Raw genomic sequence first — 13,762 nt, 5'->3', positions numbered from 1 at the left:
TTATTACTTACGCAAATTACCATTTATTACTTAAATCCGTAATTTAAAATCCTTGTGGACGAGCAGTGTATTCAATACCTATTAAAGGTCCCAAGTCACACTGTTTGCTCTTTTTCCTCAATTTCTGCTGCTGTATTTCCATATCTGCAGCACCTCAGAGCAGTCAGTTCAGTGGGGATGAACCACCTCGGGATTTTCTGCTTCCCTGCAGGAATTTTTGTCGATGCTGTGAATTCCATGGGGCAAACCTCTCTCTTCATTGCTGCACTGCTGGGGCTCAGTAAAATAGTGGATGTGCTGCTGGAATATGGCTCAGATGCTAATCAGTTAAGTATCAAACATTTGATATTTTTTTTAATTGAAATTAATCTTTGAGTGGGTTTAGTTAGAGTAAAACACAATATTTATTGTGCATAAATGAGGAAGTGCTTAAGATGCCATTTGGTATTTTAGCCAAAGCTTCTCAGAGTTCAACAGATAAATAATTTTCCTTTTTCCATGGTTGGTTTGGTTACTTGGGAGTACATAGACATCCCAGATATTCCCCTTTTCCCCCAAAAGCACAACTGCTGACTTGTCTGTCTCTTGCTGTTCCCCAGTCGCTGCTATGATGGGAGCACCCCAGTGCATGCAGCTGCTTTCTCTGGAAACCAGTGGATCCTCAGCAAGTTACTGGATGAAGGAGGAGATCTCAGAGTCCACGACAGAGAGGGGAAAACTCCCCAGTCCTGGGCTTTGTCAGGCAGGAAGGAAAGCAGTGCTCAGGTATTTGTGTGGAAGGCTTGTTCTTCACTGCAATATTGATTTAAAACTTCTCTTTCCTGTCATCACAACATTCCTCTCAAAAAGAAACTTAAATTACAGTTTCCCCTGGGTGAAGTTTCAAAAGTTTGTCACCTGTTTGAAGCCAAATTTTCCCCCATTTTTGTGTAATTGATTTTCTTCAAGTGTTTCCATGAATCCATTGCTCAAAATGCCCATTTCAATACTGCAAATCACCAGTTGTTTTTTCAGTACTCCTGATTTATTAATTTGAAATAGTTTACCTTGTTCTGAAACCATATTTTTATTGTTTTTCCCTCTTCTTCCTCGTGCCCAGATGCTGGAATTCATGCAGCAGTGCCTGCTGCACATGCAGGCTGCCATTTGGAATTTCCCCTCTGATCTGCTCAGGAAGGTTGGCTCCTCAAAGGCTTTGATCTGCAGCCCCTCGAGGTTTGCTGGCCTCATCCAAGGGTAACGAGAAATTCTCCTTCCATAACCTATTTTCTTCAAATGAACCACTTCTTGTGTCTTTTTCCCAATAGCAGGTTTAAATCTGCTGTGATAAATTTGATTTCTGTTGTGACAGTTCCAAATAGAAACTTTATAGTTGTAAATATCAGTATGTTAGGAGAAGTTTTAATCAATTAAATGCTTGAAATCAGCATTAAAAACAGTGGGTTTTAGTAGCATTAAAATGGTAACATGGAATAGTTTGGGTTTTGACTTTTTGAGGTTGCTGCAGATTTTTTGGGGGGTTTTTCCCAGCTCTTTCAGGAGCTTTTATATCAGATATTCGCTGGGAGAAATACAGACCTGTGAACAAAAAAAGCAGTGCAGGATGTCTGTGGATATATTTATGCATTTATTATCATTCTTGCTTTAAACAAATACATATTATAACAGTGCATCTAAAAAGCTTGAATGAATTGCACAATAATTTGGAATTTTAACATCCACATTGTGTTGGACCAGTCAAATACATGGTTCTGGCAGAAATTCTGCTTTTTTTTTTTTTTTTCCCCTTCTGTCTCTGTATTTGTCTTTTAATCCAAGCCTTGGAGTAAATAAATTGCTCTCATTGCTTTTGTTTTTGATGTTTAGAAATGCTGACACTCCTCGGGGGAAATTACTGAAAGGAGAACCCAGTGTGGCCAAGAACATTTACAGCTTTGGTTTTGGGAAGGTAAGATACTGTGGGCAGTGATTTTCTAATGATAGTAAAACATTTTTTCCAGAATCTCATATTCCTCACAATAACTATCCCACCTGTGCTGTTTTTGACTTTTAGTGCATTCTTATTTCTGATGAAAAGATAGGAAAAAACCCATGAAGGGCAGAAATATTTAGGCCTTTGGTGGTTAGCAAGCTCTGCCAGAGAGAGCTGCTTTGCAACAGTAGACATTCCTGTTAAATTCCTCTTAAATATCACCTGTGGGAGATCCTAAAAGCTTTCCCTGTTGCAGCTTCACTGGGAAATTCAGGTTTTGGCACTGATAATCAGCATTTCATGGTGATGCTTGAGCTGATTCTCCCTTTGCAGTGATCACACCCAGGTTGTTAATGAATTAAAATATATGGATTTTGGGAAGAGTTGGATAATTCCTTGTGCTTATTCCCTGTTTCAGTTCCATCTGGCAGGCAGTGGCCACCTGGGCTACCTGGCCTCTCTCCCAATTATTGGGGAGAAGGATGTGGTTCAGGCAGATGATGAACCAGCATTTTCTTACCCCGTTGGGCCCTACATGATCATGACCAAGTAAGTGGAATTAAACAGATTTTAGCCCCTCTCAGTGTCTGTCTCTCACTATTACACAGCAAATCGTTGTAGCAGTGCTTTGTTTGGGTAATTTTCCATGTCAATTCTGTATTTATTCCCTGTTTCCTGCTTGCAACTTGTTTTCTGCTGTTCATTGATTAATAGCTGAGTCAGACTCTGGTGTCTGAAAGCAACCTGCAAGCAATATTAACCCAGTTATGGCTAATCACTGATGGCAGGGTTTCAGTATTGATCCCCCTGTGGTGGGAAATATGTTTGGGGTTGCACAGATTGTGTTTTGTTCAGTATTTCATCCTTGTAAATGTTAGTCCAGGATGTTTTCTGGATGTGCTGCCCACTTGCTCAAAGCTCTGGTGAAATGAGAGTTGCAAGGACAGGCTGAGAATTTTTTAAAAAAATCTTTAGTATTGTTTATTCATTATTGTGTATTAAGCTGTGTCTCAGAGGCAGGCAGAGAATTGACAAATGGGTGATTTAATCTCCCCAAAACTCTGATTTGTGTCACAGGGGAATTTTTTTGTGAAGGGAATTTTGGCGTGGAAGGGGTGGGATTTTGGGATTTTTTGATTTTTCTGCCCTGCTCCATCATTTTTTAGTTTATTGTCATTTTGAACGAGGAGAATCCTCAATTTAAAGCTCCTGACAGCGGGAGGCAGCACCAGAACACCACAAAACCCTCGGTAAACAACCACATAACTGGGAAAAAACCACTGCTGGAAGCTTCTGGTCTGAATTGCTCTCCTTTTTCTAGCTTGATGTGGGGAGGCAGCAAAGTGACAGTGAAGGAGCTGAGCTTCCAGCCCTGCAGGAACACCTGGAAGCTGCGCCTGGCTGATCTCCTCCTGGCAGAGCAGCAGCACAGCAGGTGGGAAAGGCTCTGGAATAGCCACAGAAACTCCTGGGATTTGGGATCTCCAGGGATGGGAGGAATGGGATGAACCTCAGGAGTGTTAGGCTGGGGTTGCAGTTTCTCTCTGGATAAGAAATGCAGATTTTCTGGTCATCCCACGCCTTCGAAAATTGAGTTTTTCAGTAAAAAATGCTAAAATATATTGCAGTGAAAATACAAAAGCACTGAGCAGGCCAGAGCTTTTCTTCTTTTAATCTCAAATTTGCCTTACAAATGTGCTTTTTCCCCTCCCTTTGCAGCAAACTGCGCCACCCTCACTTGCTGCAGTTGATGTCTGTCTGTCTGTCCAGAGACCTGGAGAAATCTCGTTTGGTCTATGAAAGAGTTCACTTTGGCTCTCTGTACAGCATCCTTCATGAAAGGGTAACTGCAGTGCTTGGGGTTGAAATACTAATTAATTACTAGTTTAATGACTGCATCTTCACTCAAGAAGACAAAATCCTCAGTTTCTGTTGTGGTTCTTTTTCTTTTTAATCAATTTATTTGTGTTTTATCGTTGTCATTTGATAATTTTATCTTCTTTTTTTTTTTTTTCCTTAATCACTTTTTAAGGTGTTATGATTTGGTTTGGTATTGAGAACAAACAAATCAATTCCATCTTTTCCCTCCAATAAATTTCACCTTTGCTCCCTTTGCTGCCTTCTGCAGCAACCAATAACCGCAATAAATAACAACAACTTCCTCTTCCATCGAGTTTATAGACCTGCCATGCAAATTCAATGCTCTTGGGGTTATTTTTCCCCAGCGTGCAGAATTCCCAGTGCTGCAGATGGAGACCATTCTGCACATTTTGCTGCAGATCCTCGACGCCCTGCGCTTCCTGCACTCCCGAGGGTTTCTCCATCGCTCCCTCTCCTCCTACGCCATCCAAATCGTGTCCTCTGGGGAGGCCAAGCTCTGTAATCTGGAATATATGATAGAGAGGTAAAAAACTCCCTCGGTGAAATCCATGTTGGGACATCCAACACCCTGCTGGATTCATGGGAATTAAGTGGCACCAGTGAGACAAAGAGTATTTCTTTTCATCCCAGTAAATTATTACTGAAATTACCCTCTAGAATAATTTTTTTTTTGTATTTTATCCATGGTCAGAGCTAAAGGGTTGTTTGTAAAGCTGTTGGGAAACGTTCAGCTTTTTCTCAGTTCTTTTTAGTGTGATTTCATTAAAGGTGTTGCTGCTTTCCCCAGAAAGCCTTTGCCAAAATTTACTGCTGTGGAAATATTGCACATTTCTATTTGCAGACATGCTCTGAACCCTTAAGGTATTTAAACTCAAAGCTGGTGTTTAATTCCTAAATATAAACCTCATAATTGAATGTGTTGTATGTCCCAATTTACATTTTTTTCCCCTTTTTTCAGCAAAGACAGTGGAGAGCACAGTGACCTGACCCGAATTCCTGTCCCAGCCCAGCTGTTTCGCTGGTGTTCCCCTGAAATAATCCTGGAGAAGCCTGGCACAGTCAAATCAGATGTGTACAGCTTCTGTGCAGTGCTGCAGGAGACCTTGACAGGTGAATCTGCAGCTTTGGGCTGGGATGGTTTAATTAAAAAAATTAATCAGACCAAAAAAAAAACCCTAAACCCAAATATTAATGACAATAACAAAGATTACTGGAAAATGCTATAAAATGTGATCTGAAAATTTAAAATTGTGTGGCTAAAGAATGAAATTAATGGTTGAGATTGGATAAATACAGTGGTTTTCTGCTGTTTATTTTTTCTCCTTCCTGCCAGCACAGTTAAGTCTTTCCAGTGTTCAAAACAAGCTTGTGCACATTTCATGTTTTTAATCACTGTGCTAACTTTGAGGTAAATTATTGTTGTTCCATTATTATAATCTATTGTTGCTCTTGTTACAGAGAATGTCTGGTTTGTGTTCACTTTGACTATTCTGACAGCGAAATGGGATAAACAATTACTCTAAAAATTAATCCCAATGAAGAATCCAAAGCAGGGTTGTTTGCAGTGTCACTCTCATCTAGATATTTCTCCCTTTAAAACATCCACTGTTGGAATAAGACAGGGAAGAGCTACCAGAGCTTGTTTTCAGTTGTAAATTAGGCAATGAACAGCGAATAAAGTGATTTTTTTTTTAATTTCTAATAGCATTGATTTCCAGCTGGTAGCATAAAATCTGTCCTTGTGTCTTGCAGAGAGCCCTCCCTGGAAGGGTGTGGAAGACTCAGAAATTAAAGAGCTCATCCTTTCAGAGCAGCAGCTGGCAGCAGATGCCAGACTGCCCCTGGTCTATTATGAAGTTGTCAAGGCAGGGCTGGAGCCCAAACAGAGGAATCGCTCCACGACGCTCCAGGATATTCAATATGTCCTGAAAAATGACCTAAAGGTGATTTCTTTGGTGGATATGGAACAGTTTTGTGGCCATTCAGGTTTAAGTTGTTCTGCTTAAATCCGGGTGGGAAGTGATCAACACTGATCAGGGAGCTGAACCCCCTCAGAAGAGAAGGCAGAGACACTGAACTATCAAATCTATTTGTATTTTATTCCATTTTTCTGTTTTACAGGACTTGGTGAAGTCTGGAAGTGGTGCAGTGTCCAAATCACAGAGACCTGCTGTTTTTGCAGACGTGAACATCTGCTGGGCATCAGCTTTTAGCTTCCAGAAGAGAACTGTGGAATTCCAGGAGAAAGAGATAACCAAGGCTGGTGAGTCTCTGGGAGCAAAGTGTCACTGTGTCCTTCACTTGGAGTGTTCCTCAGTCCACAGCAGTCTGAGAAATCATTAAAATGGGAGTTCTCACAGATTTGGTGGTGTGGGTTGAAAATCAGAAAGAAAGAAAGCAGTTGGCTTGGCATTTTAGCTACCACTGAATTGCTCAAATGGACTCAAGGCTCTAAACCTGTTTTGTTCAGTCCCAGTTTCCAGCAGAGGTGTCAAAAGCCTCTCATGTCATTTCTAAATTTCTAAAATGAACCCCCAAGCGTGCAAAAGCAGCCTGGTCGTGGGACTTCTGGAGAAATGCTTTAATGCTTCAAATTGAATTTTTCAGGTGGTTTTTCTGCCCCCAAAGACTCTGTTTTTCCCGAGGACAGCAGTGCTTTGGTGGTCCAAGAGGCATCAGCCAGTGCAGAGCCAGCTGTGCAGGACAAAAGCCTTGATGTCTCCTCAGAACTCCAAATAAGAGCTTCTCACTCGAGTGAGAGTGATGTGGATGGGAGCTTGTGCAGCTTTGAAATGAATGAAATCCTTGCCAGTTATCCAGAAGGTCCCCAAGACATCCTGCAAGGAGCACCTGGATTAGGTCAAGCTGTACAAGATGCAGGAAGGCAGCAGAAGGAAGGAGATCAGAGTCAGTGGGAGGATGAGGAGGAAGGGGAATCCTCAGGGTCCAGCACAGGGTTCACTGTAGAGGATGAGGAGGAGGATGAGGATGAGGAGGAGGAAGAAGAGGAAAAGGTGAGAGAAGCCTCTGGCCAGCCCCAGCTGAGAGGAGATGTTGGCAGGAGGCTGAGCAGCTCTTCCCAGAGCGAGCAGCACATCAGCAAATGCATCCTGGATCTCAAGATCAGCCAGAGCATCCTGCAGCAGGCAGGAGATTCCCTGAGCAGGACAGGGGAGAAGCTGGACAGGCTGACTGGACAGGCTGTTGGGAAGCAAAAGAAGCTGCCCCAGGAAACCAGGATGGATTCTCAAGGAAGGCACTGGAATGAGTCTGATGCTACCTCCCAAAATACCAAGAAGCCTTTTCCTGGAGGTGATACTTTCTCACATGAAGCTGTAGCTCCACCATCCAGGGACTACATCCCACCAGCAAGGACACCTCAGGCACCAGGCACAGACAGTTTCCAGGCTGTGCCCAAGACAGCCAAGGGAATAGAGGCAACTCAGAATGAAAAGTGGAAGAGCAAAATTGCCAACAACCGTCGTGATCCTGGCTGCAGTGTGGGGAAAGGCCTGGGTGATGAAGTGAGCCAGAACCAGGAGGTAAAGTGTTGATCATTTCTGTCTCAGAGAGTTGTAGGGATGGGTGGTGTCCAAGAGGAGGGAAGAATTTGTCCTTTAAAATCTATTCACGTGTGTTGTAGATGGGAAAGAAAACAGCTCAGCAGTGCGATTGTATTATTTCCTCTTTCTCTCCACTCCTTCCAGGAAAATGCTGATCCAGTGGCTCAGGGTGGGGTTAAAATCCAAATGTTGCTCTAAAATGGAGATGGGACTCTCAGGGAAAAGGCCAAGTGGAGAAACACTTTTGTTTGTGTCAAGGCCTAAGCTATTATTAGGAAAGGCTTCTGGATCACTTTCATTGTTAAATACACAAACCAAAGAGAAAGAGAGAAATTCAAGTGCATATCTCCCGTGGGGATAATCTTGAATCATTCAGGTCCACTCATCCCCCAGGAAACTGCAAGTTTTGATTGCCTGCCTGCATCTGAAAGCTGCTGTAAATCCAGGGCAGGGTTTTTGCCAGGCTGAGGCTTGGAGTTACCATCCTTTCTCCTGCGCAGAGCAGCTGAAATACAACTCAAAATAAAGTTAGTGCTGCCCTGTTCTTAGGCTCTCTCCCAGCCAGCTCAGGCAGCAATTAGCAGAATGCCCAGCGTGTGCTGAATCATGCCTTGTTGGCCTCATTTCAGCATCTCCTCCCCCACGTGTCGGCGAGGTGCCAAAAAAAGTTCAACTCGCGGTGTCAGAGAGGAGCTGATTCACATCCTGCAGCGAGGAGGAGAGAGGAGAAGTGGTGAGTTTTGATCTTATTCATAGAAGAAGTTAATTCTGACATTCATCTGGAGGGAGAGGCTGTCAGAAGGAGGCACGTCAGGATCAAGGCTGGCATTAAGTGTTTCTCAGCGAGGCAAAAAGCCATCTGTGCAGAGGGGAGGCTGCTGTGAGTCACTGGCAGCTGCAGAGCTGCTGGGGCAGGGCAGTTGGTGGTAAGGAGGGGTGGTAAAAGGGATTTCAGATGCCTCTGGGGTGGAGGTCAGTGGTCCTGAACTGTGCCAGTGCCTAAGGAGAGCAATCTGGGGAGATATTAATAAAGGGGGTTCTCCTCTCTGGGCTCAGCCTGCTTCAGTTCCCAGGAGAAAGACTTTCAATGTCAATTCTTTGTGTTTCTAAGCATCAGTAGAAAGCAAATTTTGAAATTACCTGGCAAAACTTGTGCAGATTATTGTTGGAAAGAGGGGAACAGACATCTCCAGAAAACTGCTGCAGTTTTCTAATTAATCCACGACCCATTTGGATCAGAAAGAGATGTTGGTAAAGGTTAGAACAGAAATATTCCAGGTGCTGACATGGTCAGGGATTGTCCCACCTCTCTGGGGTGGAGAGCTCTGCTGCTGATCTGAAATGGTGATCACCTCAATAAAGCAAGGCAGCTGACAGCTCTGAGATGCAGAGTTGAATGTGCAGCTTGTCTGGTTAATCTATAATAGACCTAAATAACTGTCTGGGCTTTCCAAGCTCCTGGCAGCTCAGCCTGCTGGTTCTGCCGGGTTGTTAAAAGGCTGAGAGCACACGTGCTCTAATTAATGTTCAAACAACTTGGAGCCTTTTGCTGGCTGGGGAATACTTAGCACGAGATGCTGGTGCTCTGGAGGAGTTTGTGCATTTCACACTCACTTATTGCAGGTGCCACTCAAAACCAAGGGCTGAGTTCTGCAGCAGAAAAAGCAGCGAGAAGAGGAGGGTGATGCAGTCAGGATGGAAGAGTGAGTATATCAGTGTTAAATCAGTGTTAAATCAATGTTAAATCAATATTAAATCAATGTTAATGTCAGAAATCTTGCTGCAGTGCAGTGCATTAAACCTTCACACACGAGGAAAGGTCTCTGCCTTAATTGCTGAAGCTCTGAGGTTGTTCTTGGATGGAAACCAAATGAGTGGGATCCTGTGTTTTACACATTCTGGGCATAAAATACTCCCAGGCATGTTGGGATGGTTTGGTTTGTGGAGCTGAAGGGATTTCTAGGCTGGTTTTGGACAGGGTTTGGATTCAGGAAGGGCAGGATGGCAGTGCCCAGTGGATGGCAGCACGGGCATGGAAAATAGAGAATCCAACTCGCAAAAACTCTTCCTGGAAAGGCTTGTCCATATCAATTCATGCAGGTTTTAGGCTTTATTTCAAATGGAAGGAAGCGTTTAGCTCTTTTCATGACAAAGGCTGTCACAATACCAGCTCTAACTCAGCCTTTCCCAGTCTGCAGGCACAACGAGAAGCAGGGGATGCTTTGAAGGTGCAGATTCTGTGCTGTGAGTGGCAATTCTGTTCTTTCTGTGCAGTTGAAGTCAAGCAAATGGCCAGAAGAGTTGCCTCAGGCCAGCTGGGGCTCAGCTGTCCATACCCAGCCGGAGAGTGCACGTCTGAGAGCGAAGCAGAAAGTGTCAGGGAAAGCTCCCAGCACATCCCTGCTGGAGCTCCAGGAAGTCAAGGGCAGCAGAGGTGTGGGTGGCAGCCAGGTGATGAGGCTGAGCCCTGGGATGCTGGCAGTGAGGACAGGACTGAATCTGGGGACAGTGACCTGGAGGCTGAGCTCAGGAGTTCCAGAGGTGAGGCTGAGAAACAAAAAATGCTCTCTTCTTCTTTTTTTCTTTCTTCTTCTTCTCTTCTTCTCTTCTTCTCTTCTCCTCCTCTTCTCCTCTTCTTCTCTTCCTCTCCTCCTCTTCTGCTCCTCTTCTGCTCTTCTGCTCTTCTCTCTTTCCATTCCCAATCAGATTGCAGCTTCTGTGATTTTTTTTTTTCCAAGAACAGTCAATTTTATCTTCCAGGGTTTTGCCCTCAGAGCAGGTCAATCACTGAGTCATTGATGGGCATAGATAAGATGAGTATTAGGTGTTAATAAGTGGAGGGAGTGAGCTTGGAGCTCTTCATCATCACTGATTATTGTTATCAGCGTGAGAAATCCAAAGCCCTCAGACCCCTGGGTGTGCTTTCACACTTTATTTCTTCCAGTCTGACCACGGAGCTGCTTTTTTCTGTAGCAGCTCAGTGGGTAATGCTTTTTGAAAAAGTTATGGACAAAGAAACGGGGAAAGGTTCCCCTGCTTAGCTTAATTAACGAGGTGAGCATTTAAATGTCATTATTTCCCCGTGTTCCTGACAGACAATTAGTGTCACTGTCTGCTCTCATTGATATTCCAGCAGTGCCTCAGATCACTCACTTCACATCATTTTTTAATAATTTTGTTCCATTCTGACATCCTAGGGAGGAGCTGCCAGTCCCCAGCACCAGATGAGCCAGCAAAGTGTGGAACTGCCATTCATAGGAGTTCAGTCCTTCCTCAGAGAGCTGAGAATCTTTCTAGAGTATGTACAGAAAATCCAAGGAATTTAAGTTGCAGCTGCTTATCCCTGGAAAAGTTCAGCCTGGTGTTGCATCCTGAGCCACCCTGAGTAACAATTTCCCTCCTTTTTCCGACTTTTTTTGTTGTTTTGTTCTGTAAAACACCAGGGTAATGCTAGGAGCAGGAGGTGGGTTGAAAGTCAGTGAGCAAATTAAATAGAATTTCAGGATTTCGGTGTCTTTTCGGCTGAAATGTGTATTTTTTACTAATAGATCATTGCAGGTGATGATGTCTTTCACAGGGACATTCAAGGGAATTGCATTGTTCCCTTAATTCACCTCCTGATGTGACTGAAGAATTCTTCACTCCTGATTATTTCCTTCCTCCTGCTCTTGAGGGAAGTTCAGAACCAGAGGTAAAAATAACATATTTTGCACATAAGTTACACAAGGTGTGGTTTAATTGTGCTCCCATTTGATTTGAAAGGAGCTGTGGAAAATGGGAGATTTTTTTAAATTACAGTTATTTTCTTTTGAAATAGTACCTGCAAATAAAGATTTAGATAAGAGTGAGGAAATTAATCTTCATTCATTTCTTGAAGTTGCAGAACTTTTCTGTGTTGCTGTTAAATCCAATCTGGGCTGTTTGCTGATGAGCTCCTAAAAAATTTCTCTTGCTGGGAGAAATTTCCTGGAGAGTTTTCCTTCCTTTTGCAGCTGCTCTGTCAAAAATTAAATTAATTCCCTTTTTCCCCCTTTTCAGACCTCAAACACTGAGGGCAAAGCAGAAAATGTTTCTGAAGGATTTTCACAGAAACCACCTGCAGATGCAGCATCAGGAATTCAGGCTCCAGGTAAAAATGTCCTTTTTCTTGAAGCACTTCTGAGTTGTTGCATTGATATTTTCTCCCAGCAGCTCTCCTGTCACAAGGCTGGACCTTCATTCTTCAGGGGACATTGGTCTTTTATTCCTCATTATTTCTGGGAGAGTTCAACACACTCAGGATTTTGGTTGGGCTTTGCATTGCCTGAAAAAATTTTCAAATGCAGTGTTTATGCACTTGCTGTGTTTCAGTTCAAAAGCCAAAACAAAACTTGTTGGAAACCTTTTTATTTTTACCCTGGGGCTACGTTTAATCTTTTTATGCAACTTGCTGTGGTGCTGAAAACTGAATTAGAGTTGTATTTACACATTAATATTCTCATTGCTGGGAGGATCTTGGGCTTAAAAACAGTGAGAGCTGACAGAGTGCGTGTGCAGAATAATGGAAGAATCATTGTTGTTCCCTGACTCTGTTGTCTCTTTTAGCTCAAATTTGTAAATGTTGTGATATTCCCCAGTGCTTCAGTGACTGTCTGGCAGCTGTGCCACGTTTATGAAAATGCATCTTTAAAAACACATTTGTCTCTCGATAACAGCAAAGGTCACAAGAACTTTAAAAAAAAAAAACAAAAAGCAAGAAAGAAAATTTTAAAAAATTTAATAAAGTTGCAATTTCCTGTTCAATGAGTTGTGTTGTTTTCCTTTTGTACTTGCAAAAGCCAATAACAGGGAACATTTGTTATTTGTATTCAGGAGGAAAAATACTATTCTGCAGCACAACACCACAGAGCTGTGGCAGCAACAAGCTGGGAGTGAATCAGCTGAGCCCAAAGCCTGTAGCCAGGTAGAGAATCATTTCCACTGTTCCTTCAGGCATAAATTAGCTTATAAAGTGTGCTCTCTTCATTAATTCTGCTTATAGATCTAATATTCAAATAAGCTGCCAGTGGTGGTTTTTAATGATGATCTACATAGCTCAGCTCCTCGCTGAGGGAATACTGAAAGGGTTTTCTCAAATCTCCAGGGGGGTTTTGTCTTTTGCAGAGTTTGGTGGGGTTTTTTTGCCTTAATGAGGGAGCTAAAATAGGGAAAAAAAAAACCCCATGTACATATCACAATTCCACTGATAAACCCCAGCCTCAAACAGAGCAAAGATAATTCGAATTAAGGCTTCAGTCATCTGCTTGAATTCTGTCGTGCTTTGGCTGTGGAGCTCAAGTGCCATGAAGATCCTGCTGCCTTTTCCCTCCCCCTGGGATCAGCCCCGTGCAGGAACGTTCCCTGCATCTTGCCTGGGGGTAACAGCAGCTCAGGATTGGAGATTTTTCAGTTTCCTCTGTCCAACAGCAAGGTTTATGTCTTGTAAATTTGGTTTATGTCGTGTAAATTTGGTGTTTTCCCAGAGTGCAGAGCTGGCAGGGCTGTGCTCTCAAAGGGAGGCACCAGCAGTGGGAATCACTTGGCTTTAGGATAAAAAAAGAATGGTTTTGGTTGCTCCTTTTCACTGAGGATCTGAGCTTTTGCCAGCAGGACAGAGGGGATGTTGCTCCATCTGCCAAATCCTCTTTGACCTTGAGTGGATTTGTCCCAACCTGAGACAGATCAAAGGATGATGAAACACTGGGGTGATATATATTCCTGTGTTTTTATTGATTTTATTTAATTTCAGCTTTGTTTTGAATTTAAATATCTCTGTTAGAAATGTTATCCTTCCTGAAAACAACTCCATAATCTGTTTTAAATGCCATTTTTCTCCTACCACTCTCCACTTCCCAAGGTTTTGAGCAACAGGTTTTTCTGAGCTGCAGTCTGCCTCAGAGAGAAGGCAGTGCTTAAACTTCCTGAGAGAGAGAGGAATCCAAATACTCCTATTTCCATCGTTTTCTGGGGGTGAATCTGACCTTTCCTCCCTCATTGCAGTGGGGATGCAGCACGAGGAGCGACGGTGTGGGAGCCACAGGAAGAATGCCAAGAAAAAGATGTGTAAGAACCACATTTTATGGCAAAACTTCAGCAAATTTGGTCATTAACTGCAAAATCTTGTGTTGCTGCAAGACAGGGAGATGAGACAAAGAGCAAACTCCCCAGAGCATTGAGAGAGTGTTTCCCTGTGAAAAGTTGTGAGGTTGGTGTAAAAGAGTTGTGCTTAGCTTGAAATATTTTCATATTTCAAGGTAATTAAGTAATTAATTCAGTGTTAATCTGGGTGTGCTTCTTCCCTTGAAAGTGTGAGGATTCCTCGTTTCTC

The 13,762-nt window shown here is 43.0% G+C and overlaps 1 protein-coding gene across 13 annotated transcripts in view; it reads left to right on the top strand.

Annotated features, from left to right (window-relative positions):
• TEX14 (testis expressed 14, intercellular bridge forming factor) overlaps window positions 1–13,762 on the top strand; it is a 29,740-nt gene that overhangs the window by 6,076 nt on the left and 9,902 nt on the right. For 10 of the 13 annotated variants that reach the window (XM_085078413.1, XM_085078414.1, XM_085078412.1 and 7 more), the window contains exons 2-21: window positions 212–326; window positions 600–765; window positions 1,100–1,236; window positions 1,867–1,948; window positions 2,391–2,521; window positions 3,294–3,407; window positions 3,692–3,815; window positions 4,198–4,376; window positions 4,812–4,963; window positions 5,606–5,796; window positions 5,975–6,116; window positions 6,461–7,395; window positions 8,046–8,149; window positions 9,040–9,119; window positions 9,691–9,957; window positions 10,614–10,714; window positions 10,994–11,107; window positions 11,455–11,545; window positions 12,268–12,358; window positions 13,435–13,497. In XM_085078413.1, coding sequence (XP_084934539.1) covers window positions 212–326; window positions 600–765; window positions 1,100–1,236; window positions 1,867–1,948; window positions 2,391–2,521; window positions 3,294–3,407; window positions 3,692–3,815; window positions 4,198–4,376; window positions 4,812–4,963; window positions 5,606–5,796; window positions 5,975–6,116; window positions 6,461–7,395; window positions 8,046–8,149; window positions 9,040–9,119; window positions 9,691–9,957; window positions 10,614–10,714; window positions 10,994–11,107; window positions 11,455–11,545; window positions 12,268–12,358; window positions 13,435–13,497 — 3,379 coding nt within the window. The remainder of the gene's footprint in view (window positions 1–211; window positions 327–599; window positions 766–1,099; window positions 1,237–1,866; window positions 1,949–2,390; window positions 2,522–3,293; window positions 3,408–3,691; window positions 3,816–4,197; window positions 4,377–4,811; window positions 4,964–5,605; window positions 5,797–5,974; window positions 6,117–6,460; window positions 7,396–8,045; window positions 8,150–9,039; window positions 9,120–9,690; window positions 9,958–10,613; window positions 10,715–10,993; window positions 11,108–11,454; window positions 11,546–12,267; window positions 12,359–13,434; window positions 13,498–13,762) is intronic. The other 3 variants (XM_085078423.1, XM_085078425.1, XM_085078415.1) reach the window with 2 other exon arrangements.

Source organism: Lichenostomus cassidix, chromosome 19, assembly GCF_008360975.1.
Source record: "Lichenostomus cassidix isolate B80296 chromosome 19, HeHo_3.0, whole genome shotgun sequence".
Classification (NCBI taxonomy): Eukaryota; Metazoa; Chordata; class Aves; order Passeriformes; family Meliphagidae; genus Lichenostomus; species Lichenostomus cassidix.
The sequence above is the reverse complement of the archived record's forward strand: the minus strand, read 5'-3'. Positions and strand labels throughout refer to the sequence as shown.